This window comes from Macrotis lagotis, chromosome 1 (assembly GCF_037893015.1).
Source record: "Macrotis lagotis isolate mMagLag1 chromosome 1, bilby.v1.9.chrom.fasta, whole genome shotgun sequence".
NCBI classification, from domain to species: domain Eukaryota; kingdom Metazoa; phylum Chordata; class Mammalia; order Peramelemorphia; family Peramelidae; genus Macrotis; species Macrotis lagotis.
Window position 1 is genome coordinate 10,224,052 of NC_133658.1, and position 27,917 is coordinate 10,251,968.

Consider the following 27,917-nt stretch of genomic DNA (forward strand, 5'->3'; position numbering starts at 1 on the left):
CTGCTGAGGGGAGGGGGTGAGATGGGATAATGGAAGGAAATTTTGTAACTTGGAAATATGCAGGTACAAATGGCTGAAAATAAATAAATGAACAAATTTTTTTTAAAAAGAAAAAAAATCAAGTGCCACTGGCTTCAAGAAGTCTTCCTGTGCCTTTCTGCTCCCTGAACCTCATTTAATATTTGGTTTATGCATCTAAGAAACTACTTTCAATACATTATAGTTTTGCAATCTGAAATCAGAAACTGCTACTCTTAATAATAAACAGTCATTTAAATCTTGCCTGAGACATTTATTATTAGCTGTGTGACCCTGGGCAAGTCACTTAACCTTTATCTACCTCAGTTTCCTTTCCTGTAAAACAGTGATAATATTAGTACTTGTATCCGAGTGGTTGAGGATCAAATTGAATATTTATAAGCCTTAAAATGCTCTATATAAATATGATGATGATTAAACATTACTATTGTTGTTATTCTTAGTTCTGAACCTCTTGAGCTTTATCTGCACCTGTAAATATCTCAGGGTTCTTGGTGAGGATCAGGTGAGGCAATATTTGTAAAGTCCTTTTTCAACCTGAAAGTGCTATAAAATGTCGATCATTGTTGATGGGGATGATGATGATGAAGATGATGATGATGCGTCCTAATGCTCTAGGATCAGAGACCCAGAGATGTAAAAGGAGTTAGAGGACCTAAGACAACATCTAGTCCAAAACTCTCATTTCACAGGTGGGGAAATTGAGGTCCAAAGGGGAAGTGACTTTCTCAAAGTCTCACAGTCTAAGAGGCAAAATTGGAATTTGAACCCCGTCTTCTGACCACAAATGCGGGGCTGTTTCACTGCTTTTCATAGTGTGGAAGCTCCATGAGGGCAGACACCCAGGAGCAGGGCTAGAAGCTTTGATGGACATTTCCATACCTGCCTCAGGGCTTTCCACATTGCTCCACTTAAAAAAAATAAAATTGTCCCTATCAGCCAAGCAAGAAAGGGGCTTGGAAAGCTCTCCGGCAGATCAGAATGTGAATACTATGAATACATGAATACTATGGAATACTAGTGTTCTATATGAGACCACAAATGGTTGGACTCTAGAGATGTATGGAAAGATTGATGGGATCTGATGCTGAGTAGAGGGAGTAGAGCCAAGGGACCAATGTACACATCAACAACACTATGAGATGAACAACCTTGATGGAAAATCCCCTAGCCCTGGGGTTTTAAACCAAAGCAACACCTGGAAGTAAAAGAAGAAAGTTTTTTTAAGTTAGCAGCCAGGAAATGACAAAGAAACCACAGTCTGACTAAGGGTGGGGGTGGGAAGGGGGAGGGACTTCCTGTCTTAGATTTTTTTTTTTAGGTTTTTGCAAGGCAGTGGGGTGAAGTGGCTTGCCCAAGGCCACACAGCTAGGTCGTTATTCAGTGTCTGAGACTGGATTTGAACCCAGGTCCTCCTGACTCCAAGGCCGGTGCTTTATGTACTACGCCACCTAGCCGCCCCTTCCTCTAGATTATTGATCATAAAAATGGGTGAATCCCCAAAAGGGCAAGCCCCTGCGCAGTGGAATTTAAAGCAGGGTCCGTGATTCCTGCGGCAAGGTCCAACCCAAAAAGCATGCATGTATTACTAGGTGAAATGGGGTTTAGATGAACATCATGGAAGGCCCGAAGAGCACGAGAGGTGTGTCTTTTACTTCTCTGCAAGGCAGTGGGGGTGAAGTGACTTGCCCAGGTCACACAGCTGGGTCGTGATCACGCGTCTGAGGCCGGATTGGAACCCAGGTCCTCCGGGCTCCGGGGCTGGTGCCGCGCGCAGCGCGCCCGGCCCGCCCTGGGACACCAGCGTGGCCCTCCGAGGGCTCCGCAAAGGCCGCCTGCTGGCGGGGCCAGGACGGGAGTCACCTCGTGCACGCTCCAAAGGGATAAAAGCAAACAAAAGTAACAAATTCATTCTAAACATTTTAAAAATAAATCCAAAATCTTCCGAGAAGCGACGGCAGAACCTGCCGCTGTGTCCACGCGGAAACAAACGGAACACGGCCAGAACGGAAAAAGCGGCGCCCGCAGCCCCTGCCCCGGCCCAGAGGGGCGGCAGCGCCGGGTGGCGCCCCGGCCACGGCCGCGGCCACCGCCACGGCCACCGCCACGGCCACGGCTACGGCCCACGGCCACGGCTACGGCCGGCTCTTCTACAATCGCTTTCCTCACTCGCGGCGATGGGCCCGCGCGAGCTGCCCCCCCCCCCCGGCGCGGCTGGCTGACCCGGGCCCCCCCGGCACGCGGCACGGCGCCTCCAAAAGCCTTGGGGGGCTGCCGGGGGCGGGGCCGCGGCTGGGACCGGCCCAGGCCCCGCCCATCCGCGGCCCCCCCCGGGGGCCCCCCCCCCCCCGGCCCCGGGGCCTTTGGGCCTTAAGGAAAGAGTGGGGGGGGGCGGGTCCGGGACCCCCCGAGAGCCCCTCCCCGGCCGGAGGGCTGTGCCCGGAAGCGACCCCAGCAGGGCGGAGGGCGGAGGCCGGGCCCTCCCCTCCCCTCCCCCTCCCCGGGCCCTGGCGGGGGGCGGCCGCGGGCGCTGATTGGCCTCTCCGGGGCGGGGGCGGGGCTTCCGGGCCGGCCTCCTTCCGGCCGGGGTGGGGGCGGCGCCTCCTCTCGCGAGAGCCGCGCAGTTCCGCATCGGGCGCGGGGCTGCGGCGGCTCCGGCTCGCGGCCTCCCTCGTCCCCTGCCCCCCCCCCCCGCCGCGGGGCCCCCCCCGGCCCGGGCCGAGATGAGCTTCCTCTTGTGAGTGCGGGGCTGCGGGGGGCCGGGGGGTCAGGGGGTGGGGGGCTCCGGGGGGCCGGGCAGCCGGGGGTGGGGGGCTGCGGGGGGCCGGGGGGTCAGGGGGTGGGGGGCTCCGGGGGGCCGCGGGGGCCGGGGGTGGGGGGCTGGGGGGGGCGGGAGCCCGGGCCGAGAGGAGCTTCCTCTTGTGAGTGCGGGGCTGCGGGGGGCTGCGGGTCAGGGGGTGGGGGGCTCCGGGGGGCCTGCGGGGGCCGAACCCCGAGAGAAGGGGGCTGCGGGGAGCTAGGGGCCAGGCCGGGCCCCCGCGCCCCGGGCTGCCGGCGCCTCACGGCCCGCGGCCCGCCGTGCTTGACCCCGGGGGGCGGAGGCAGCGGCCCCCCGGGGCCCCCCGGGAGTTTCCTTCCGGTCCCCCCCCGGCCCCGGGCCCTCCGAACCCGTGCACGAGCCCCGCGCATGCCCGGCCCCCCTCGGCCGCGGGGTGCTGACCTTCGGCCTGTGGGCTCGGGGCCGGGCCGCCCCCCTCGCCTCGCCTGGCACGGCCTGGCACAGCAGGGCGCCCCGGCCCCGGGCTTCCTCGTGTGACGGGAGGGGCCCCGAGGTTTTCCGCCCGGAGCCGGGGCCCTTGCGGCTGCGGAGACCGAGGCCCGGGCCGCACAGCCCCGCGTCCACGCCCCGCGGCCGGCCGGCCATTCCGAGGCCCGGGGGAGGGCCGGGTCGTCCCTGGCCACAGCTGCTTGTTCGGGGCTCCCCACCGGGCCGGGCCTGCCTGCCCGCCCCGCGCCCGGCCCTCCCTGCCCGCCCCGCGCCCCGCTCCGGCCCGGCCCTCCTCGGGTCGGGCTCCAGGCGGCCCGCCCTCCCCCCTCACTTATCCGAGTCTCTCCAGCCCCTGCCCCCCAACACAAAAGCCGACCCTTGATGCCCCTCCTGGTTCTCTCTGCCGCCTTTCTTCCTGGTGCTTGTGCGGACCCCCCAACCGGGGCTCTAAGGGGAGAAGTCAGGAGGATGGGGCCTCCCGCTTAGCCCCAAGCTAAATGACGATTTCATCTCGATGAGGAAGTTGGGCCCCACCGCCCAGCCCTTGAAAGTTTGCGGCTCTTCACGGACATCTCCTTTTGCCTTGTAACGACCCTGGGAGGGAGACACTCATGAGGAACAGGTGAAGGATTGTGATCAGGGTCACCCAGGTAGTTTGTGTCTGAGGCAGGAGTGGAACTCGGCTCCAGCACTATGCACGGCACCACTGAGCTGTCAGTGGAGTTGGAGAAGACCGTAGTCGGACTCAGCAGGTATCGATTAAGCTCCTGCTGTATAGGAGACACCGAGGATGCAGGATCCAAATGATGCCATCCCTGCCCTCGGGAAGCTTGTACTTTCCATCCTAGTGACTGCACAGGAAATACAAGGTCCTAGATGGCCCGTGGTTGGCTCCTTTCTCCTTGGGGGAGCACTCCCTCACATCTGATGTTCAGGGAGGTTGTAGAATGGAAGCTCCTTGAGGGCAGAGGCCATCTTCATTTTTCCTCTGTATCCTCTAGTGTCTGGCATGCAGCCAACACTGGGTTTGTGGGCTGAATTAGGACAACGTCCCTCCTCCTCTCCCCAAGTCCCTCCCCCCCATGCTTTCCATGCAGAAGAGGCTCTCCTCTTTTCTGAATTCTCCAGAAGTTACTGCTTCCTTTCATCAATCAAAAGTCATTTATTGTTTAATTTCTAACTTATTTAATTTACTTTTGAAATTGCAAACTAGAAAATCACCAACAAATACTGAAGTTGTCTTACAAAAAGATCAGAAAATGGAGGTGGGCTGGGATACTGCCATCCTGCTATATGTAGCTTGTTCATTTTAATATTCATTACATCAAAAGTGCTAGGAACAGCATTACTTATGTCTCTGTCTAAATCTAACCCTGTGGCCTTCTCTGTAGTTTTTAAATGTTTCACTTCCTCTCTTGATTTTTTTTTAAATAGCACAGTTACTGCTCATTCTCCTCCCCCCCACCCCATAAAAGTCCCTTTCCTTGAACAAGATCTAGCCAAGCAAACTGCATTTACATATGGGATTACCAGAAAAGTGCAAAAAACCACAGGTAGGGAAGGAAGAAAGCATAAGAGAGAACCATCATCTCAGAGGATCTGCATTTAAATCCTACTTCCACACTTTGGGTTAGTCACAACCTTTTGGTGCCTCAGCTTCCTTCTTTGTAAAAAGAGGATTGGACTAAATGGACACAGATGTCCCTTTGAGCTCTAAATCTGTAATCCTGGGGTGTTTGGAATTCTTTTTCATTATCATTGTAACAACAATAATGATAACTAGCACTTATTTTGCAGTTTAAGCTTTGCAGAGGATTTTACCAATATTATCCCCCTGTGTGACCTTGGGCATGTCACTTAATCCCATTGTCTTAAATAAATAAAAAACTATCATTCCCCTTTGAGCTTCACCCCAACCCTGAGATGTAGGAAGGAAGAGACAAATATTTTGTTTTTTGAAGCAAATGAGGTTAAATGACCTGTCCAGGGTCACCCAGCTAGTAAAGTATCTGAGGTTGGATTTGAAGTCAGCCTCCTGATTCCAGGGCTGGTATTCTATCTACTGTGCCACCTAGACAAGTATTTATTGAATGTTTATTTTGTGCTAAGCAATGAGTATAACATCAATGCTATTATTATTCCTATTTTACAGATGAAGAAACTGAGGTAGGTGAGGTAAAATGACTATACCAGGGTTACCAGCTACTTAGCATCTGAAGCTGAATTTGAACTTGGGTCTTCCTGACTCCAGGACAAGAGTTCTTTATGTCCTGGTAGAGGTTAGGCTAGGTGGGTCTTGGCTTCCCATCCAGCTCCATGAGTATGGGTAAAGTACTATCTGGATGCCAGCCTACAAAGGCATTTACCATATATCCCCTTTCTCCTCCTACAGTAGTAGCCGGTCCTCCAAGACCTTCAAGCCCAAGAAGAACATCCCAGAAGGCTCCCATCAGTATGAGCTCCTTAAGCATGCAGAAGCCACTCTGGGAAGTGGGAATCTACGGCAGGCTGTCATGCTGCCCGAAGGCGAGGACCTCAATGAGTGGATCGCCGTTAACAGTAAGTCCTTGCTCTCTGTGGGGACCTTAGGGAAAGGGCCTTTGGTGTTGGGGGTTGCCCTTTGTTTTTAAAGTACAAAGCCCAGTGAGCCTAGACCCATGGGTAGAGATGAAGTTGGCCAGAGGTGGGGCAGAGGTGAAAGGACCATGGATGTCACCAGAGGTGAAAGGGTCTATGGATGCTGCCAGAGATGGAATGACCATGGATGCCCCCAGAGGTGAAAGGACCGTGGTTGCCGCCAGAGGTGGAATGGACCGTGGATGCTGCTAAAGGTGGACTAGATCAGAGATGGGTCAGAGGGGAATAAACAAACCTTGGAACCACATTGGATGGGGGCGGGGGGGGTAGAGAGAGGGAGGAACCTAGGATGACTCTGAGATTGGGAACCTCAGGAAATGGAAGGAACTTCCACAGTAATAGGAAAGACTGGGGCCAGGGAAGGGTTTAGAAGGAAAGATAAGGACTTCTGTTTTTGGACTCGAGTTCCTGATATTTATTGGAAATTAGAGCTGTTTGAAAGGCAGCTAGAGATGAGCCTCTGGAAATTAGCACAGAGTTTGGGCAGGACTGATAGATTTGACAGTTTTCAGCTTAGAGATGATCATTTAATCCAGCGCTGTTCAATCTTACTTTTTAAAGTTTTTACTGAAACAATAGACAACATATTTTGAGTTGCCATTTTAGTGAGAGCTCAGCGGTAGCTCGGCTTCTTTTGCTAAAGCATCTAATAAACTCACAAGGGGCTGGCCCTATTTTGGACAGCCCTCATGTGGTTGAATGAGATCACCAAGAAGTATATTGGGAAGAGAAGTGGGTTCAAGACAGAACCCTAAAGGACACCTAAGATTTGAAGTCATGATCTAGAGGAAGGTCCAACAAAGGAGACAGAGAACAGTGGTCAGAGAGGGAGGAGGAGAAGGGGGAGGGAGAGAAAAGAAGGTAGCAAGGAGGAGTAAGGCTGCAGAGAGATCATAAAGAAATAAGTGAAAAGGCTTAATGTTTGCCAAGAACTGTGCTCAGAGTTTAGGATAGAAAAGGTGAGACAGTATGTGTGCTCATAAGCTCCCACTCTCATTAAACGAGATGGCATGTAAAAGAGAGTACATCTTCAGGCTCATGGAAGGACCTGGAAAACCTAAGGGGGCAGTCATGGAGTAGGCATGGCAAGGCCCAGGATCATGAGCAGATCAGATGACAATGTCTGGGGCCAAGAGTCTAGAGGAGCAGGGTTGAGAGTCAAGCCCGGTAAACCTCAACACACAAAGTGGGATCATATCAGTGACTTGCTGCCATGGTATTCACCTCAAAAAACCTGGATGGGTTCTGGATATCCAGGAGCAAGGGCACAAAGGAACACTCCTTAGTGGTGGTCTGCCCCCTCCCAGATCTGTGTGCGGAATGAGAGAAGACCATTGGTTCGGCAGTCAACAAGAATCCATTTTCAGTTGAATGATGAGAGTGCAGAAGCTTGAGGAGCAGAGGTAGCAAATCTAGGCCGGCCTCTCCACAGGAGGACTATGTAAAAAGGAAGACTTACTAACAGACCAAAGCTAGCAGGGATGGTTGGATCAAGTGAAAACCTTGGACAGATCGGGGCTGAAGAATGAATTCATTGGCAACTGGGAAGGAGTCAGCAGGCAAGAGATGAAGATGAATGCCCTCTTGGGGATGATAGGAAGGCAGCCTGCTGGGGAAGATGGGAGATGGGAGGGAGGAGGTCCGGAGGGCATGTGGGGTTAGTCTTGACAAGGAGGAGTCTTTGGGAAGACTCCTGATTGATGGGAGGGGAAGGGAGAGCTGGCCTTTGGAGCAGTGACCTTCACTTTGGGGCCAAGATTGGGGACAGGTATTCATCTGAGTCTCTGGCAGTAGAGGAGCATGAGAGAACCTAGCAGTATCAAGGGCCTGTCAGAGATGAGATGACAGGAACTTGCTGTAGACTCACCAGTGTGGTTCCCCCAGTTCTGTTCAGCAACATGAATCCTTACATCATGCTCAGCTCTGGCTCCTTGAGGTATTTAGAATGAAAGAGAAGATTTTGCAGGAATTTCCAGGTCTGTCGATGGAAGAACCGGGCAGCAGCTGGGCCCTGTCTTCTGACCTGTCCGTACCTAGATGGGGGAGAGGACAGCAGAAGCTCAGGCTCAGTCAGCCTCCAGACAGAATCCAGAATCCAGAACTCCATAAATGTTGTCATCATTTTCTCTAGGGGAAAAATGATCCATTTTTGAACCATCACCCTTCACAGGTGCTTTTTAATTAATTCAATTCAATAAGAATTTAATTTTCTGCTCATCACAAGAGATGAAAATGAAGCAAGGCCTGCCCTCAAGGAGTTTTTCTCCAGCCTCATCCTTCTTCAGACCCTCTGCAGTCTTCAACACCAACCATCCCCGCTTTCATAGCACGGCTTCTCCCAACTCTCCAGACCTCATGATGCTCCTCTTCCCCTCTATGGTCCAACCGTACTGACCTACTGTCTTTGCTGCCATCTCCTATTGCCAGGCCTTAGCAGGCCATGCCCTTTGGGCCAAGATTCATTCTGCCCCTTAGGATGCCCCGGGTCAAGCACCCCTTCTGTTAGATGCCTGGCCCAGGCCCCTGAGATGTTGATGCATTACTTGAAAGGCTGTCTGAGCTTGTAGGGGTGTGTGTGTGTGTGTGTGTGTGTGTGTGTGTGTGTATACATACATGTATGTGTATTACACCCATGTGTGTGTTGTGAGCTCCTATAGGTGGGCTTGTATGTGTGCCCCGGTGTGCATACAGAAGTCCAACAGACAGCAAACATGGGCTCTCCTCGCGGTGTGTGGGCCTGGCCTGTCGACAGCCCTGGCTATCACAAAGCTGTTGGTCACTCACTTGCCCGCAGGAGGAGTTCCTTTGAGCTCTTGCCTCTGCTTCTCTGGTCCCCTCCAAGTCTGTTGTTTCTAGGTGAAGTTCCTACACACACACACACACACACACACACACACACACACACATTTCTACAGACATTCCCATATGTTGTCCGCTGAAGCCCTTTGCTGTCCTGGTTGTGATCCTTGGGATACTCTCCAGGGGTATCATGCTGCTAGGAAAAAAGCTCTGGATGCTTTCTACCCCACGTCTCCTACCGGCCTTGGGCAGATTCCCATCTCCCTCCTGGGCTTCAGTTTCCTTTGCTGTAGAATGAGGAGGGGGACCATTGGAGTTGCTGTCCTCTTCCAGTTCCAGGGAACAATGGCATGTCCCCTTAGGGTGAGCTGAGATTACGAGAAAGTTCTGGAAAGTCTTTCTTGGGCTTGTGTGAGTTACCGGGAAGCGGGTATCCCATGATGTCTGACTCACCCTGGCCAGAGATGTCTGTGATGAGCCGATTATTTTTTCCGTTGTGAGTGGGGCCGTGGCCTGGGCACCAGGAAGAACTGGGTTTGTATCACAAACTTGGTGACCCCCTCCCCATCCAACTGTCGTCGCCCCTGTCCAGGTTACTTTCTTCCTTCCACATCTTGACCCCTTGGAACCAGTTCAACTCTGTACGATCCTCCTTGTGAACCCCACTTGTCCCTTTCTCCTTTTGCAATTGAGCTTTGCCAGCTCCCCACCTTCAACCTGGACTGCTCCTAGTCTTTGCCACCTCTAAAAACTGAGAATATACCAAAACTGTGGCCTGGCTCCCCTCCCCTTCCTGGTTCTTTGGCCCAAGCGAGCCCTCCCATGGCAGGGCACATTTTTCTGCATCTCCTTCATTGACTCAGCATCCCCTCTCCACAGGGGCTCCCAACACCCCTTCTCATCCCTCCTCAGTTTCCCTTCCCCCTCTTGCTCACATGAAGTGACCCTTCCCCTGCCAAAGTTGGGCCCGGTCACCTCCACCAGCCTGGGCCCTCCCTCCTCCCGAACTCTCCCTGCTTCTCACACCATCCTGAAGCACCATCACTTGTCCTTTATGTCATCTCATGGGGCCTCTGCATCCTTGCCTCTCGCTCCCGTCTTTACCGTCCAGTCTGGCTTCGGACTTCATTCATCCAGAACTGCTCTCTCCAGATCTCTTCAGTTCCCAAGCTAGAGGCCTCGTCTCTGTGGCCCAGAGACTACCAGTCACTCTCTCCTCCTCTAGGTTTTCAGGACACTGGCTCTCTCTGATTTCCTTCTGCCTCCCTTACTGAATCCTCCTCAGGATCACACCTTCTAACCCCAGAAGACCCTCAGGGCTCCAGCCAGGCCCTCTCTGCTCCTAGTCTTCTCTTGGGGATCTCATCTGCTCCCATGGATTAAATGACCCTCTTCTATGCTGGTGATTCTCACATATGCCATCCTTGCCCCAAATTCTCTGCTGAGATGGTCCAGTCTCCCATCTCCACTTGTCTTTCAGTCGTCTCCAACTGGAGGGTCAGTAGATATTTGAAATTCAACATGTCCAAAGGATTCATTATCCTTTTCTCTAAACCCTTCCTTCGTGAAGAAGAACCAGAGGTCAGGGAGGTGATGTCATGACAAGCACATGAATTGGATTGGAGTGGGGCTAGGGCGGGGGGACTGTGCTAAATCCCCAGCTTCACTTTCTCCTCCGGAGCCATCTAGGTCCAGTGGCCAGAGATGGATCAGGAAGACTAAAGGTGGCCCTGGATGCAAGGCAGTCAGGGTGAAGTGGCTCGCCCAAGTAAGAGTCACATGTCTGAGGTCAGATTTGAACTCGGGTCTTCCTGACTCCAGGCAGGTGCTCCCTAGCTTCCCCTTCCCTGTTCCTGTCAAGGGAAACACCTCTCTCCCTTCCCCCAATCTCAGAGTCTCCCTGGGAGCTCCCCTCACACCTGGACAAGAATCTCTAGAAACTAAATTATTGTTATTAAATCATTACACATGTCATATCAGTATAAAAACTAACTCTTGACACTCCCATCCCTTCTCACCTAGACCACTGCAGTAGCTGCTGGGGCGTCTGCCTGCCTGGGGTCTCCTCCCACTCCTCATCCTCCACTCAGCCACCAAAAGGCTTTTCCTGAGGCTCAGCTCTGACCACGTGCCCCTCCTATTCAGTAGACGCCAGTAATTGCCTGTTCTCCTGAGGATCTTTAGTTTGGCCTTCTAGACCCTTCCTTGTCTGCCCCCTCCCTCCTTGACCCATACCCGCCTCAGCTCTGGGTGTCAGGCACTTGCCCTACTGGTGTCTCTGGCACTTTCCAAGGCCAGCTTGAGCCGTGTCCTGCCACAGCTTCTTCTGTGGTGTCCCCGGCCCCTCCCGTGTGCATCCTGTACCATAGTTGTTGGCCTGTTTTCTCCCCCACTGGGTCCTGCCTTTCACCTTAGTCTCAGTCCTTATTCTTAGCACAGTCTGGTGCACAGCAGGCAGTTAGTGCTTATTGACCAGTTGTAGGACAAGTCCAGGTTTTGTTGGTGCCCAGATTGAACCCGAAGGCTTTGTTTGGATGGCACCCCGCTCTCCAGTATAGTGACATGCTCCCTCTTTAGCGTATGGTCTCTGGGGAAAGAGGCTGTGACTGGGAGGCTTCCCCCAATTTGTGGGAAGAGATGGAATCTGTGGAGGAGAGGAGGAGAATGGGAGGGAGAGATTCCTTAAGGAACTGAGGAGGGGGGTTGGGACTCAAGGGGTTGACTCAGCCTTGGCGAGGAGAGAAGACCTAGTTCCGCTGAGATGAACCGAGGAATTGAGTGGATCCCTCACAGCTCAAAGCCCTTGGGGATGGTGGCCTGTAAGGGCCGAGCTGACCTGACCCAAAGGAATAGCTACCTTCATCTCTAGAGCATCTGTCTCCTAGTTGGCCCATGGCGGGCTGGCTCCTGGTTTTTGCTGGAAGAAGCCGTGTGGTTTGGAGGAATGGAATGCTGGGCTGCACCATTAGGGTGTGAGCTTTGCCTCTCTGGTTCATGAAAGGTTGTTTGAAGGATTTGTGGCCTGGAGTGAGCTCCTTCCCCTCCCCTGGCCACAAGAGCCAAGGGGCTTGGGAGGACCCCCACCTGGACCAGACTCTGCTCTGACTTTGTGAACCCAGAAATGGTTTTCTTCCCAACCTCACTGTGGGGCCTGTGGGTCTGGGCTTCCATTGGTGGGACCGCCCCCCCCCCCCCCCGGTGACACAGGGGCCTCAGCCCTAAGCAGGCAGGACCCAGATTGAGTAACTCTTCTTTATGACTCGTTTTTGACCAGAGGTCTTTGTTTAATCTTTTTTTTTTTACTCATTTCCTTGAACCAGCTCTCAGCTCATCAGTCCAAGCATCTATTGGGCGGTCACCAGGCAGGCACTGGGCTGCTTGTGGGGGGAGACAAAGAAAGGGAGATGACATTCTTCCCTTTTTGAGGTGCTTACGTTCTGATGGGGTGACACCATGTCCATGGCTGGATCCATCCAGGACATCCTGAGTACATGGGAGGCCCCAGAGCAGGGGAAAAGCAAGGTCCCCCAGCAGAAGACATGGAGAACCTGACTGGGACATAGATGACCTCATCATTTTCCCCAGCTCTACAAGATATTGAGCATTTTCTTTAATTGTGTAAAAACCTGAAATCTCTGGGGTCCATGAGCCCCCCCCCCCCCAGGCTGCCCAGGGGTGAAGGAGTGACTGATGGTAATGAGCTGGTTCTTGATGTTTGGCCTCTGTTGGCCTCCCTGCCACTCCTACCCCTCCATGTGGGGCTAGACTAAAGTTACCTCCTTCCCTCCCACATGCAGGCTCCTGGCCAGAAAGGCCATCAAAGGACTTCCAGTAAGATCCCCTCCTTTTACAGTTAAGGAAACTGAGGCCCTGGAGGGGCAGCGGGAATGGAACAAGCCGCAGGGCTGCCTTTCTTTTAGGCCTCAACATGGTTTCTGACCCATGTGCTTAAACACAAGCTTGTGATTGTTTAGGACCAGTGGCGGCTCCTCCTCAGCAGCCCATGGTGCAGGGAGAGAAGCCAGTCACCGTGGTCAGCCTTTGGCTGTGCACCCCTAGGCTCACCTTGCTTTGAGGAGGAATTCATACCCCAGCCCCCAGATAGGTGCCAATGTATGATGTGAATTTTTAATTAAATTTTAATTTGTTTTCCAATTATAAACAATAGTAGATTATACCTATCATTTTTTGTAAGGTTTTGAATTTTACACATTTTCCCCCTCCCCCGCCCCCACAGAAGGCAGTTTGTCAATATTGTTTCATGCTGCACATGGCTCAAAATTGAAGGTGGTGAGAGAAATCATCTCCTTGAAGAGAAAATAAGATATTCGAGCAAAATTATGTCGTGTATAAGACACTTTTTCCTAATTTGAAGGTAATAGTCTTTGATCTTTGTTCAAACTCCACAGTTTTTCTCTGGATACAGATGGTATTCTGCATCACAGACAGCCCCAAATTGTCCCTGGTTGTTGCACTGATGGAATGAGCAAGTCCATCAAGGTTGATCATCACCCCCATGTTGCTGTTAGGGTGTACAGTGTTTTTCTGGTTCTGCTCTTCTTGATCAACATTAGTTCATGCAAATCCCTCCAGGCTTCCCTGAATTCCCATCCCTCCTTGTTTCTAATAGAACAATAGTGTTCCATGACACACATGTATAATGTGGATGATTTTTGTGGTTTGAAGGACATTTGGAGCAGGGGTCTAAAGGCCCAGGTCAGAGACACAGAGCTGGCAGGGCCCTTGGAAAGCATGTATTCCAGCTGCCCCCTTCTCCAGAGGACGAGGTCCAGAGAGGTCAGGCGAGTTTCTAAAGTCCCCCTAGTAAAGAACAGTCAGGACTTGAAGCCAGGGCCTAAGACCCCAAGCGAACACTTGCAGAGTCCGACCCTGGCATCAGGCCCAGGCTCCTTCCTGGTTTTCTCCACTTTTCCTGGTTTAAAAGTCTCTTAAAGGTTGTGAACTTGGCAGCTCAGAGGTGCCTTGGGTGGAGCACTGGAACCAGTGGTGCTAGCCCTGGAGTCAGCAGGACCTGAGCTTAAATGCAGCCTCAAACACTTCCTAGCTGTGTGACCTTAGGCCAGTCACTTCACCCTGGCTGCACTGTACCTAGAAACACCTCCAGTCATCTCGATCCACATCTGGCCACTGGACCTAGGTGGCTCAGAGAGACAGAGAGGCTGGTGACTTAGTACCCCCCAATCTAATTCATGTGTTTGTCATGACATCACCTCCCTGATGTTGGGGTCTTCTAGAGCAAAGGGGGGGGGGAAGAAACCAAAACGGACCTGAAACCAGGAAGACCCAAGTTCAGATCCAGCCTCAAGGACCCTGAGCAAGTCCGGGATTTCTCTGGTCTGCCTCAGTTTCCTCATGAGTAAAATGGCATACTTACTAATAACCCCTAAGTCTCAGGGTTGTTGCTTGCTAACATTTGCAAAATGCTTTGCACATTGGAAACTCTCCATCGATGCCAGCAGCTCTTCTAATTAATATCCTCCCTTTATTACTGCATTCCCCTCTGACCTCAGAGCTGGTACCATTAGACAGATCCTTCACATCCTTGAGCCCCCACTGTGATGGGCAGTGTCCTGATCTCTGGATCAGCCCCACCAACCTCCAGAGCCACCCTGGCTGGAGCTGCCTCAGAGCCTCCACGGCCCTTACCCTCATGGTGACCTGGTCAGCTCTCTGAACACACAAGCTGCAGAGGAGGTGCAATCTGCCTCAGAGGGGAGCATTCCCTCATCCAGGAGTTGTGCTGCCAGGGGTGCTCACTAGGCTTCGCTGGTCACTGGTGTCAGGGGCTTTAGGCAGATTCAGTTTCTTCCCCTTGAAATAGTTTATTTGCATCTGCAGAATTTCCTTCCAGAAAGATCCTGTTCCTCCTGGGCTGTCTTGGCTTCTCATCCCAGGGCCATGAGCCCCCACTTCTCCTTTCTCTGAACTCTGAAATCTTGGGGTGCATTCTCCTAAGCCCAGCCTTCCTCAGTGGGGGGCGCCCATTCTGATTCTTTCTGGTTCCTCCTCCGGGGGAGTGGGGGGCAGGGCAGCCCTCTCTCCATATCATCTGCCTTTTGAAGAAGGCCAAGGTCATTAAAGTTAGCCAGGAACTCGCCTTGCTTTTCTAGTTAATCTGGCCTTGGACCCCGAGCTGCCCTCTTCTGTCCATGTGATTTGTGATAGATGATGGGGTCAGTGGGGGGGGTGTCTTTTTTTTCTTAATAAATTTTCTTGATATCTTTAATTTTTACATTTAAGTACCCTCCCCTCTCCCTTCTAGAATTCTACTGCTCGTAACAAATAATATATATTTTTAGAGAAAAAGCGGAAGAGGAAAAAACCAACAAAACCACAGGACACATCAAACAAGTATGACATGAGGCCCTCCCATCCAAGGGTGGGGGAGGGGTCACACGTGGGTTTTACCACTTTTGATGTGGGGGTGGGGGGTGAGAGTCTGATCTTCACAGTACAGTGGTCTTTTTTTTTTTTTTTTTCTTCTGTCAGTATTCCCCTCCATGCTTTGGGTCTGGCCTTTCCCCATGTACCGGGTCACCCTGCCTCTTCATCTCCTCCTCCCCAGATGCATCTCTTTGGCTCATCCTGTGTTGCAAACCTGAGCCCTGAGCCCTCCTGTCTGGAGGGTACCCCGGAACCAGGCAGTAGCTGTAAATGAAGACCTTGGACGGTCCTTGAAACCCAGATTGGGGTGGGGAGAGGAAGGGATGGAGACCCTGATCACGGCCACTTCCTGTCCTGCCTCTCTTGACTCCTGGGACCACAGCCCCCTCTTCACATGTCATCATTTCTCAGCTGGGGGGGCCTTTGACTGGGGAGGCGGGGATCTCTCTGGACCATATTTCCCTGTGACACTTAGACCCTTCCTTGGGTACAGCTGAGTCTGGCCCTCTCAACAGGGTGTCTTTGGGCCCAGATGCTTCCTTTCTAAACTTTCCCATCTTTGGAGGGTCACTCAGGGCCACCCAGGCCCAGGGGTTCTTGCCCAGAACTTCTAATCCCAGATGCTGTTTTCTAGGTTCCTTCTAAGGGTCATGTTGGTTCTCATTCCCTTGGGTGGGGGGAGAGCCTGCAAACAACTGGATTGAAGCAAAATAAGAGACTGTAAAGGGAAAGACATGCCAGAGGGAAGGGGCTTGCACGAGGGGAGAGGGAAGGCTTCCTGCAGAAGGGAGGGTTTGAGCTGAATCTTGTAGGAAGCCAAGAGGGGGATCCTTCCAGGCCTGGAAGACAGGGCAAAGGCCTGGATGTGGGAGATGGGACTGATTGAGAAACAGCATGCCCGGGTCCTGGGGTCCCAGTGTAGTGCGGAGAGCAGTAGAGCCTAGGAGGCCAGGAAGGCGCTTGATGGCTTGCTTCTCTATTAGAAGCTACAGGGGGACGGGAGGCCTCTGACCATCCAGTAGACAGCAGCTGCCTGGCTGTTGCTAAGCAGGGGCTCACCAAGCCCTGCCATTTGCCTCCTTGATCCTCCCTGGAGAGCCCCTCCGGAGGCCCAACAGCTGCCTCCTTTCAGGGCAGAGCCTCATGCCTCACTCGTCCTTGGCGCTTCCTCCCCCTCCCGATTGCCCCCTCCTTCTTTGTGGGAGACACGTAAGCAATCAAAAGCATAACCTTCCTGGGTCCTGGCCCACTTGACCCCTTCTTTCCCTGAGAGGAGGGAGTTTATAGGAACGTGGGTCACCTGTAGTGATTGAAGGTACCTCAAAGGAATCCCTGGGTTACAGATGCAGAAACAGAGGTACAGAGGAGAATCTGATGCCATGTTTGCCACCTGGCTGCTAAGGGAATCACACTTTAGGGATGATAAGAGAGGGCATGCTTGGCATGGAGCACAGCCTGGGCAAAGACCTAGGCCAGAGATGGAACCATCAATTTGGCCAAAATATTGAGTGTGTGAGGAATGTAGGATGAAACAGCTCTGGGGAAGGCTTTGAAGCAAAGTCTGGGCTTTGTATTTTATCCCAGAGGCACAGAAAGTTCTGGAGCCCAATCAAGGAAGGCACTGCTAGCTACTGGTGTGTGACCCTGGGCAAGCCCCTTCCCCTCAGCCTCCTTCTGAGAGAATAGCCTTTGATTTTGCTCTTACATTTCTCTCCCTCAATGTTATTTCCATTTAAAATGTTCATTTTAATTGTGACATGTAGAAGTGCCATGGCCTATTGGAGAGACCGACTGGGGGCCAGGCCTCCTGGGCCTCTGTGTTCCCTCTGCCTGTCATTGAGGGCTGGGGTTTTGTTTGTTTTGGTGGTAATCACATCCTGTGGGCTCAGACCTCCTGGGGAGAGGAGCCTTCCCTTTTCTTCCCTTAAGTACCTCCTCCTTCCTCAGGGCTATGCTTTGTGCTTGGATCCTGAGGGACCAGGAGCCCCCCTGAGTCATTACCCCTACCCCCCAAGGATTTGTAAATGTACAGAAGACCATGAATGTCTAGTTGGATTGGGCCTGGAGCCTCTCTGAGACCAACAGATAAGGAAGCTGTGGCATGGAGTGCTTGGGAGACACCCTTACAGAATGTGAACTCTCAGATCAGCAAAGTCCTGGCACACATTAGGTGCTTTATGAACTCCTGTTGATGAAAGCCTGAGAGGTGACCCGGGTCTTACAGGAACAACGATCCATCCTGCTTCCTGCCATTATGGAGAAGCTTCTAGTTTGGTCCTTAGCATGGCCTTTGGATGGACAGTCTGTCTCAGACACATATCACCTGGAGGCCCCCTCAGGAGACACAGGCCTTCCTCGTCCACTCTGCCAAGTGACCTGCCCCTGGCAGTATTGCTCCTCTTGGACAGATGAGGAAACTGAGGCCTCCAAATGATTAAATGAGTTGTCCCAGGTCACACAGAGTAATGGTTAATCATGGAAGCATAGCCACTGTTTCATGCAGGACTTTATTCTTTCTTCACAGCTGTGGATTTCTTTAACCAGATCAATATGCTCTATGGGACCATCACCGAATTTTGCACAGAGGCCAGCTGCCCAGTGATGTCTGCAGGCCCTAGGTAAGAGGCGCTCATAGGCCCTGTCTTATAGTCTTCACAGCGGTGTTGGATTGAATTTGGACCAGACCTAGGAAGTCTAATGGGGAGGAGGGAGCAGGGACTGAATTCTAGACACAGAACCACCTGGGCAAAGACATGGTGTTGGCAGTTGGAGTGTCTTGTGGGAGCAACAGCAAGAAGGCCGGGAAGCCGGACCTTCCTAGAGGATTAAAGCAAAAGGCTATAGGGTGAGACTGGAGAGCAGAAGGGGCTGGGACTCGGAGTGCCAGATGTAGAAGCCTGAAGTGGATCCTGGAATTCTCAGAGACACGGGCAGAACTCCACGGGGGGAGACCCCCAACCCCCCAAGTGAAGTGGTCCGGGAGTGGGGAGGGAGAGCTGAGCAGCGACGGGTAGAGACGGGCAGGGGGGAACTGACTGGAGATGGGCAGGGGGGAAATTGGCGGGGGGGGGGGCTTGGATGGGGGTAGCGAGAAAGATGGAGAGCACAGGACGACTTCAAGGTCACACCCCTGGGCCCCTTAGAGGGTGGCAATGCCCTTGGGACAATAGGAAAGGGAGGAGGAGGGGGATGATGAGTCAGCTTCGGGCTCCCTGCAGGCCGGGCAGGCTGGGATTCTGCTCCAACAGCCCTGGAGGCTGTTTGTCCATGGGACATGTCTTCCTCTTTCACATCTCTTTGGTGCTGGTTTCCTGCGTGTTTTCCTCAGAGAGGCAGCTTGGGGAGAAAACAGGAGTAACTTGTTAATAAATTGCCTCATTGAGTCAGCTAGCAACACTTTATTCCCTGTATTTTATTTATCCTTCATATGCAAGAGGTGATATACCTGTGGGAGTTTTGCCATGGATGTGTGATCCAAGATGAATAACCTGCACATGGCCACATTTTTTAAAAAGCTTCTGTATGTAAAAGTGTTGTCTAAAGAGTAGTCCCCACAGAGCACTATCCTGGGAGTTCGGAGAACCTGAGCTCCACACACTTTGCCGTTGGATGATCCAGCATCTGGAAAAGAAGAGTGTCTTCTTCACAGGGTGGTTGTGACAATGAATGAGGGCACTGCGTGTAAAGCCAAGTCTTCATTCTATATCTCCCCATGTGCACATAGGTTGCCTTCCCCCGCTAGATGGGGAGCCCCTCAAGAGCCGTCTCGGCACCTAGCGCATAGTAGGGGCTTCATAAACGTTTGCTGACTGAATGCTGGACATGAGGTTCTGTGACTTTTAAGGACTCTGTGTCTGCAGAGGGATTGTACATTGTTTCTTAGACTACTCTAATGTCTGGGTCCCAAAGTCCTCTGCAGATGGCTCTAGAGTAAGGAGACTTGTTGGAGGAAGGGAACTGGAACAGTTCCAGGGGCTCTTCCCACCCCAATCTGACCTGGAACCCAGCTGGGCCCTGCATACTTCTGCTTCTAAACACAGCTCCAACAGCAGCTGGCCTGTAGTCTAGTGGATAATTCTTAAATGTTGGATCAGGTTCAATCGAGTTCACTGGGGAGGGAGCCTCTTACTGCCTTCTCATCAAGGCGTCTCTCCTGCAGATATGAATACCACTGGGCTGACGGCACCAACATCAAGAAGCCAGTGAAATGTTCTGCTCCTAAGTACATTGACTACTTGATGACCTGGGTGCAGGACCAGCTGGATGATGAGACGCTCTTCCCATCTAAGATTGGTGAGTGAGAGGCCCCTGCCGAGTCAGTGTTGGGGGAGGACCACTGAGAAATGGCTCCACCTGGTAAATGAAGGTGACACTGGGACATTGGCCTCTCCACAGATGGATCCTGAAAGCCACAGGAATTTTTTTCCCTTTAACATGATTTTTCATTTCCCATTGTCATTTGCCATGGATGCTCAACCAATATGTTTATAGCTCTGGCTCTGTGGGGGAAATACAGAGGAGAGGATGGTCCCTCCCTGAAGAGGCAGCATAGGGTCTTGGGAGGGGAAGGAGCCCTGACCTTGATTCATGGCTCCAAGATCTTAGACAAGGCAGGCCTCAGTTTCCTCATCTGTAAAATAAAAGGGGTTCAGATCCTAGAGGTCCTTCTGTGGGCCCAGTGGAATTCCCCTCCCTCTTCATCTTGACCCATGCCCCTTAGGAAGCTCCTCCTATACTTGCTCCTATTTCATTGACCTCAGTCACCTTCTCTAACTTGGCTCATTAATAAATGCTTGTTGAGTGACTTATTGATCAAAGACCACACGGGGACTTTCCCATAGGAGACCCTTAAGATGGGCTTGCTGAGGGGCCAGCTAGGAGACGCATTGGATAGAGCACCAACCCTGAAATCAGGAAGACTTGAATTCAAATCTGGCCTCAGACACTTAATAATTACCTAGCTGTGTGACCTTGGGCAAGCCACTTAACCCCATTGCCTTGCAAAAAAACAAACAAATAAAATAGCAAAAACAAAAAAAAAGAAGGGCTTGCTGCCTTCATTATTGGTCTGGAGTCACTGTATAGAACCTAGGAGTTCTCAGCAAGTAATAAATGAGTGAATGAACAAATTGGTGAAACAGTGACAGACAGACAGACAGACATTCCGTTCCCTCTGTTGGTTCAGCTCAGCCTATGGAAGTCACTGTGAAAGCTGCCAGCTTTATTCTGTCCTGAAAGTTCACCTGGTAGGAACTCCCAGGGACCCCCAGCTACACACCACGAATCTGAGACCTGTAAAGTAACTCCCTGTCTCCAAAACACTGCCATCTCTTGTTTTCAACGGATCACGTTCTTTAAAAAAAAAAAATAAGTTTTGTTGCTGGGTTTTCTTTTTAAAAATATAAGTTTTTCTTTCACTTTCATTCACTTTTCATTCTTTTGCTCCTCTTCTCCTGAAAAGCAAACCTTTCCTTGTAACAAAGAATAAAAAGAAAAAGAAAAAAAGTCAGTTCAGATATGGGTGGTCTGAAAGCATATGCAGACCCTTACTCTGACTCTTGCCAGGAGTGGAGAATAAGCTACATACCCTTGTCTCTTCTTGAAGGCCACACCCGATCATTAGGATGGCCTGGAGCACTGGGGACAGGCTGTCCACATCGCTGCCCCACCCCCAGCACCCCTCCCCAGCAGAATCACCCATCCTTGTGTGGACAGTTAATAGAATTGATCTGGGGGTACCTCTGGCTTAGTGATGAAAAGGAAACACTTGATAAGTGTTTGTTGTCTGGACCTGAAATAGACAAATTTTAGAGGGGTCCCCTCGGGCCCCCTCACCTGCCCCTCTGCTTCCCCATCAGCCTCTCTTGGTATCCCCCAAGCCCTTAGGGAAAACAAGCTCAGCATCTGTGGGCAGGCAGCAGGGCTCCTACTGCAAAAGGCTCCTTTACACAGAAAGAACTGCCATGACCTTGTCCACTGTCACTTAGACGGAGGCTTGACTGGCTGACCAACTAACATATTAGTTGACTGACTTACTGACTGATTTGTTGACTTACTGGCCAGATAGACTGGCTGCTACCTTACCGGTTGATCGGCTGACCCGCTAACAGACTGAACAGTAGAATAGCCATAAGCTGACTGGCTGACCGACTGACCCGCTGGCTGGCTGACCAATAGAACAGCCATAAGCTGACTGGCAGACTGATGGACGACTGATAGCTGACTGGCTGACCTGCTGGTTGACTGACTGATAGCCCGACTGCTAGCTGACGAACTGACTGCCTGGCTAAGGTGTGTTTCTGGCCCCCCCCAGGGGTCCCGTTCCCCAAGAACTTCATGTCGGTGGCCAAGACCATTCTGAAGCGGCTGTTCCGGGTCTACGCGCATATCTACTACCAGCACTTTGACGCGGTGATGCAGCTCCAGGAGGAGGCGCACCTCAACACCTCCTTCAAGCACTTCATCTTTTTTGTGCAGGTGAGTCAGCCCCCCATGCGATTGGGCAGGGACTGCAGACTTCCTCTTCACTCTCTAGGCCTCACTTTCTCCTTCTAGCCTCATAGCAAGGATCCCAGGAGTATTGCTTGTCCTGTAAAGATGAAACTCCCTGGGTTTATAATGTTTGAAGTGAACACCCATTTGGAAAAGGGATTTGAACCCAAGCCTTTCTCTCTACTTCCAAGTCAGGACTTTACCTCCCCCCAACTGCTTCCACCAGGCTTTGGATTTGGAAAGTCCATTTGACCAAGGCACTAATGGACCCTTTTTACACCCAGACAAGGGATAGGACTCAGACTGTGGTTGTATTTATGTAAGAACTCACAAATGAGGAAACATCCTCCATCAGTGTAGGCATCCACCTTCTCTGAAATCTTTTCTGTCTAGAGGTTTAATGATCCTTTCACCCAAGGTGTAGTAATATGTATCAGAGGCAAGAATTGATCCTGTCTTCCTGGCTCCAAGGGACATACTACCTGGGCCTTAAGCTGGGGTCTATGAACTTGAAAAAAATATATTTTGAATGCACCATTCAGGACCCTTGATTCCTTGACCTGAAAGGGGTTGGCCCATGGTGGGGGGGGGGGGTCCCCTGGGCTCCATCCCTACTGCCCCCAGAGGGTCTCAGTGAGCAGGCCTTGTCCAGGCATCATTGGTGTGTGAGAATGTTAGAACCAAGTTCATGGTCATGAGGCCTCTGCTCCTTGGGGCCTTTGGTCCTCCAGGCTCCCTGGAACCCTTGAGAAGGGTCTGTTGCTGTTATTAGTCCCGACTCTGAGGAGAGAATGGCTAGAGAAGCCCCAAGCTCCATCCCACTTCTGACCCCATCTGGTCCAGGGCCAGCCATGGACCTCTTGGGATTCTCAGCCTTGACTTAGATGATCTTGGAGCCTAGAGCTCTGGGAGACAGGTGCTGTGGTTAGCCCTTACTCAGAAGGGTCAGAGGCAGCATTCAAATTCAGGTCTTCCTGACTCTAGGCCCCATGCTGTTTGTATTGTGGCTCTTCTGAGTGCATTGGTGGAGGGAAGTTCCCTCTGCCAGAGACCTCCCCCATCCAGGGCTAACATGTTTGTTCACAAATGCTCTTAAGATGAAAACAAAGAGATTGATGCTTGACTGATTTAGTGTCTCTCCCTCCCTCCCCCCCTTCCCTTCTCATCCTCTCTCCCTCTTTCCCCTCCTCTCTTCTCCCCTTTCTTCCTTTCCCCCTCTTTCCTTTCTCTTCCTCTCTCCCCTCTTGTTTCTCTCTTCCGCTCCTCTTCCCCTCTGACCTCTCTCCTCCCTATCTTTTCTACCCTCCAGGAATTCAATCTGATTGACCGACGTGAACTGGCTCCTCTTCAGGAGCTGATTGAAAAGCTTGGCTCCAAGGACAGATAGATGGCCTCAGAAGGATGATTCCCCCCCCACCTGACGCAGCCCCCGATCACACCCCTGATCTAAGGGGTCACTTCCTCTTGTTCAGCTAAGGTGCCTCAGTGGGATCAGCACCTCTTTGTCTTTCTTGGAGCCAGACTGGCCAAAGCCTTTGCACCCTCTACTTTGGGGCACCCCTAGACCCTTCCCGCTCCTTTCAGGGGTGGGGGGGCATCCTGGCCATTCGTCTTCATTATTTCTTCTAAGTCACCTGCAGTCTACTAATTGGTTGGGTTGTTCCTTGTTCCCTGGTGGGAGGGAGGAGGAGGGCAATGACTGCAGTGTCCTTCACAGATTTTTCTTAAGCAGAAATTCCAGTTCCTTGTTTGCCATCCCCCTCCTATTGCTTTTGTATTTGAAATGCTGAGTGGGGATGCCCTCCCATCCTCAGGAGACTCGTAGCTCGAGCCACTCGAACGGCCCAGCGACTTGTAGTCTCTCTTATAAGTTTTAGAAAGGAAGATGGTTTGATGGTTCTACTAGATCTTTTCTCCAAGTGTGGTGCCAACCTGGTTGGGGAGGGGGGTGGGTTCGGAGATAAGAAAAAAAGATGGATGTCTCTATTTTTGGAGCAGTTAAGGTGATGACTCCTCTAGCAGTCCAGCCTCGATCCTAGGGCCCAGCCCCTGTCAGCAGCCAAAGGCATAACATAAGGGCACCTAGATTTGGGGCATTGATTCCCTCAAGGGAGGGAGCATGGTGCTTTTCTTTCCTTTAAATGACTCCTTATAGGATTTCTAAATAGAGACTTTAGAGTGTGAAAGGGCTAGCTTCCAGTTGGCTGATGCTTTGGGGGCTTTTGTGTTCTAGAAAGATGAGGGGGGGTGCAAGGGAAGAGGTTCATTTGGTTTTTGTAGAGCAGCAGGGTCTGTGAGCTCCAAGCCACCCTCGTATTTTTGTTTTTTAATGTTCCACAACATTTGAAATGCTGGATGGGGAGAGAAGTCCTCACGCTGAGTTCTGTTTGGTTCAGGTCAACTTGATTCTGTTGTGTGTTGTTTTCTTCCATGCACTTTGAATGAACCTTAACTGCCTTAAGGCCATTAGCAAAGGTGGAAAGGTCCTGTAGGCGACGGAGAAAGCCATGTGAGGCTGGTGGGAGGAGGACAAGGCCCCTGGACAAAGGCATTGGACCCTATGGGAAAAGCCCTTTCCTTTTGTGCTGAGTGTAGTTTTCTATCAGGATAGTCTGGGCAAAATGTCTTTTCTCTTTGGAGAGAACCAACTCTGGTTGGTTCCCAGGTAGTCTTGGGCAAGTGGTCTTCATATTTTTAGGCCTGTTGCTTTCTCCTTAAAATGAGATTTCATACTGGCAGGGAAGGGATTGAGGACTGGATTTTATGAAGATACCACCTGAGACAGTGACTGACTGTGTGACCTTGGGCACATCATCTAGCATCACTTGGTCTCAGCTATCTTCATCTGTAATTTGTGGGGATGGGGTATCCCTTCCAGCTCATGCTGTATGATTGCTGATCCTGGCCTTCCTTGGAACCTTTTTATCCCTAAGCACATTGAAACGCTGAAAGGGCATCCCCCCAGCAGGCAGGCCCAGGGTTTGAAGAGCCATCATGATGACGTCCACCAAAAAAGAAGAGAAGTAGCAGCTAATCATAAGTTTATTTGGGTTCCCCCCCATTTGTATCACTTAGTGGAACCAATCCTGGACCTGAGTACAGTTAAAGAAAATGTTAAGACTTAACAGTAAAGCCATCTATCCTTGACCAGACCCCAGTGGGAAGGTCCACAATCCAGCAGGGAGGTCCAGGCCCTCCACATCAATCCCCAATGTGTCTTGCCAAAGAGGATCCACCCAATGGTGCAGACGCCTCCCCCTGGTTTTTTTTCACATTTCCCATGTCACCAGTACACCTGTGTCCCACCTGTGAGCTTTCACGATGGCTCCCCTCCATGGTCAGGCCTTCCTCACATCCATCTCGCCATTGCTCACTCCCCTCTTGGATTCTCCTTCGACCCTGGGACTGTGTTAACCAGATGAGAAAAGCCTAAATGTGAACTTTAAGAACACATTTTATCCCCTCAGGACAGAGACACCAGGGGATCTAGTTCAGCTTATTTTTCTTCTTATAATCCTCCTGCCCTTCCCGTGGCCATCATTGCAGGTGACTGGAGGGAGCAGATTTCATTTCTTTTGCAATAATCAGACCAGACCAGCAGAGTCATCTCCCTTGGAGCTTCACAGTGGGGGATCAGAGTTGTCCAGTCGGGTTCCATTTTTAACCCTGTGCTGCTTAGCTTAAAGACTGTTTCTTCAGCTTTGTGAGGGAGGAGTATATGTCCCTGCTGCTGGCTTGGCTTCTAAGCTTTTCTAGTTTTATATAGAAAATATATAGGAAGCCCCAACTCCCAGTAATGCTCAGCCTTGAGTCATTAGCACACAGTGGAAGCAGTCCTCTGGATCAGAGGTCCAGAAGGAACCCTTGACCTGATCTATCCCTGCTCAGTCCAGTGATACTCTCTCCTTTGCAGAGAAGAAAAGACAGGCACAGAGAGGAGCAGGGATTTGCCTGAGGCCACACAACCCAAGGGTCTGATCACTAGGTCCCATTCTCTACCAGGCGCTTATCCTCAGTCCTGAGATTTCAAGCTGGAAAGGGCAGTATCGGGGTGGTTCACCCGGCTGGGGTTGGTGAACTTGGTGTTTTTATTGGTTTTAGTCGCTTTTTTTTTCAGTAAAATTGGTTGCCTTTGTAATCCTATTATTTTATTTTATACATTTAGATTTGTGTTTTAGAGAAGGGGTCCTCAGGTTTCAGACAAAAACCATAGGGATTTTGACAGAAGAGAACATTAAAAACCCCATTATTTGAAAGTTGGGGTCAATCCCAGACCAACCTGTAAGGGTATGGGTAAGGCAGTGTAGGTGTGCTAATACTGGGCAGTGAAGGAAAAGGGAGCCTGGTGCCTCTGGCCATGGAGGTCAGTGTGAAAGAGGTGCCCTCTTTACCACCCTTCTCCATCTCAGTGGCACTCTCTCCCAGACTAGAGTCCTCCTGAGTTTCTTTTCTCCTCTTTCTCTCTCCCAAACACACACACCCCCCCTTCTATGTCATAGTGAGATCCCTTCCCCATCCACCTCCCTGTCAAAACTCCCTTTAGGACTATTGACCTTGGGGCTAGGAGGCTGGTTTAATCATAGTTCTTGCGTATGGGAAAAGTGCAGCAAGGAAAGTGGAGGCAAGTAGGGGCAGTAGGGGCAGTTCTGGGAATGCTTAGAGACAGATGAACTTGTCTGTCTAGGAGTTGTTGAAACTGCTCCTTCCTTTTCAGATATCAGACTCCAGGAGCTAACAATAGCTTTCTCAGAGGAAGAGTGGTCATCTGGCCAGCCCTTCTTGTGTGGATCATTTCTAATGTTGCATTTATTAGTTAGGACTTGCCAACATCTCACAAACTCTGTGGATTTGAAAAATCTCTCTGAAAAGCCCCTGGGAGCTTGTAAAATTATGCCATTAAAATATATGTCATGTCCCTTGTGATTGGAACCCTAAAACAGCATTGTAACTCAAACTAGTGACCTTACAGACATTCTCTTGACTGGTAGGAGACCACCTATGGAAGGTGCTTGGAGACAGTGAACAAGGTCCCCTTGGTGGAGAGACTGTAGGAACCAATAAAACCAGATGACCTCCAATGTCCCTTACTCCTAGAATATTTTGGGTACCTATTTTAACTCCCTTTTTCCTTCCTTCCTTGATGCAGGCTTATTCTAGGTACTGGACAGGTCCTAGATTTCCAAAGATAAAAGGAGCAGAGCACTTCCAGACCACTAATAAAAGAGTTGGAAGGGCCTGATCCTTCCTCCAACTTTCTCTGCAATAGGAATGGCTTGAATCAAATGGCCTCAAGCTCTGTCCTTGACCATCAAGCTCATTTTACATGAGCAGGAGCCAAGGTCACAATGACCATGTGAGCTCCCTAGCCATCTTCTCTGCTGCCCTGTCCAATGGATGGGTTTGCTTTTAGCATTCTAACAGGCAAAGTAGGTCATATTTTGCCTGTCTTCCTTTGTCTTTATCAGGGCAACTTCTGGGGAGAAGGATATGAATTAGAAGAAGAGAAGCTGCCGTAGAATGAGATCTGCCTCAACCTTATTTTGATTTTCAGTTTCTTTTCCAGAAAATTCTGTATTCACTAAGTGGTGTGTTTTAGAGTTAATTAGACTGAAGACTTCGTACTTGAAACCCAATGGGGTCTTTTCTATTAATACCAAATTCTATTCCTAGAGAGAGTACTCTGTGAAGGAAAACTGTTTGTGACCAGTAGGATATGAGGGTGAGACCAGTGCGCCAAGTTGCCAGGCTGTCTCTTCAACCAGGGCTGGTCAAATCCTCAGCCCATTCTATCAGTCTTAGACAAACTGCTGCCTTCGAAAGTAGTCTCAGTTAACCTTGGTTAGGACCCAGAAAGTTTTTATAATGTTTTTTACATCAATTCCCAAAGCTTTAGTGACTTTTTTCCCTCAGTAAGTTTCCTCAACTTTTTAAAAGAGTGTTTTGTATCAACTTTTGTAACTTTATTTTCACTAGAATAAAGCATGTGGAAAACAACCAATGACTCAATCTGATTTCTGGGTGTGTTGGAAAACGGTAGATTTCTGAACGCTACAAATGACAATATTGAGGGTAAGCTTGATTTCTCTTTGGTTGGACACCATCTTGCCCTGGGGCCACAAGAGCTGTAGCGGCCAACAGACCTCCCAGCTAGAACACCTTCAAGTGTGGGTTCAACAACCCCTGCCACTGGCTGCAGAGGATCGGCTAGAACACCAGTTATTCAGCCCTATGAAGCTGTATTCTCATTGCATCGCTAGAGGGAGCGGAGCCCACACAC

At 51.0% G+C, this 27,917-nt stretch overlaps 1 protein-coding gene across 3 annotated transcripts; it reads left to right on the forward strand.

Annotated features, from left to right (window-relative positions):
• Nucleotides 1-2,665: 2,665 nt before the first annotated feature.
• MOB1A (MOB kinase activator 1A) lies at nucleotides 2,666-27,634 on the forward strand. Of its 3 annotated transcripts, none has more exons than XM_074195156.1 (6): nucleotides 2,666-2,776; nucleotides 5,700-5,866; nucleotides 17,673-17,766; nucleotides 19,308-19,441; nucleotides 21,462-21,625; nucleotides 22,950-27,634. In XM_074195156.1, exons 1-6 carry the CDS (start codon nucleotides 2,763-2,765, stop codon nucleotides 23,025-23,027), a joined length of 651 nt encoding a protein of 216 aa, XP_074051257.1. In that variant the 5' UTR covers nucleotides 2,666-2,762; the 3' UTR covers nucleotides 23,028-27,634. The 3 variants fall into 3 exon arrangements, with proteins under 3 accessions (XP_074051257.1, XP_074051259.1, XP_074051255.1); XM_074195158.1 differs by lacking the exon at nucleotides 2,666-2,776 and adding an exon at nucleotides 3,652-3,929; XM_074195154.1 differs by lacking the exon at nucleotides 2,666-2,776 and adding an exon at nucleotides 3,963-4,059.
• Nucleotides 27,635-27,917: the final 283 nt, after the last annotated feature.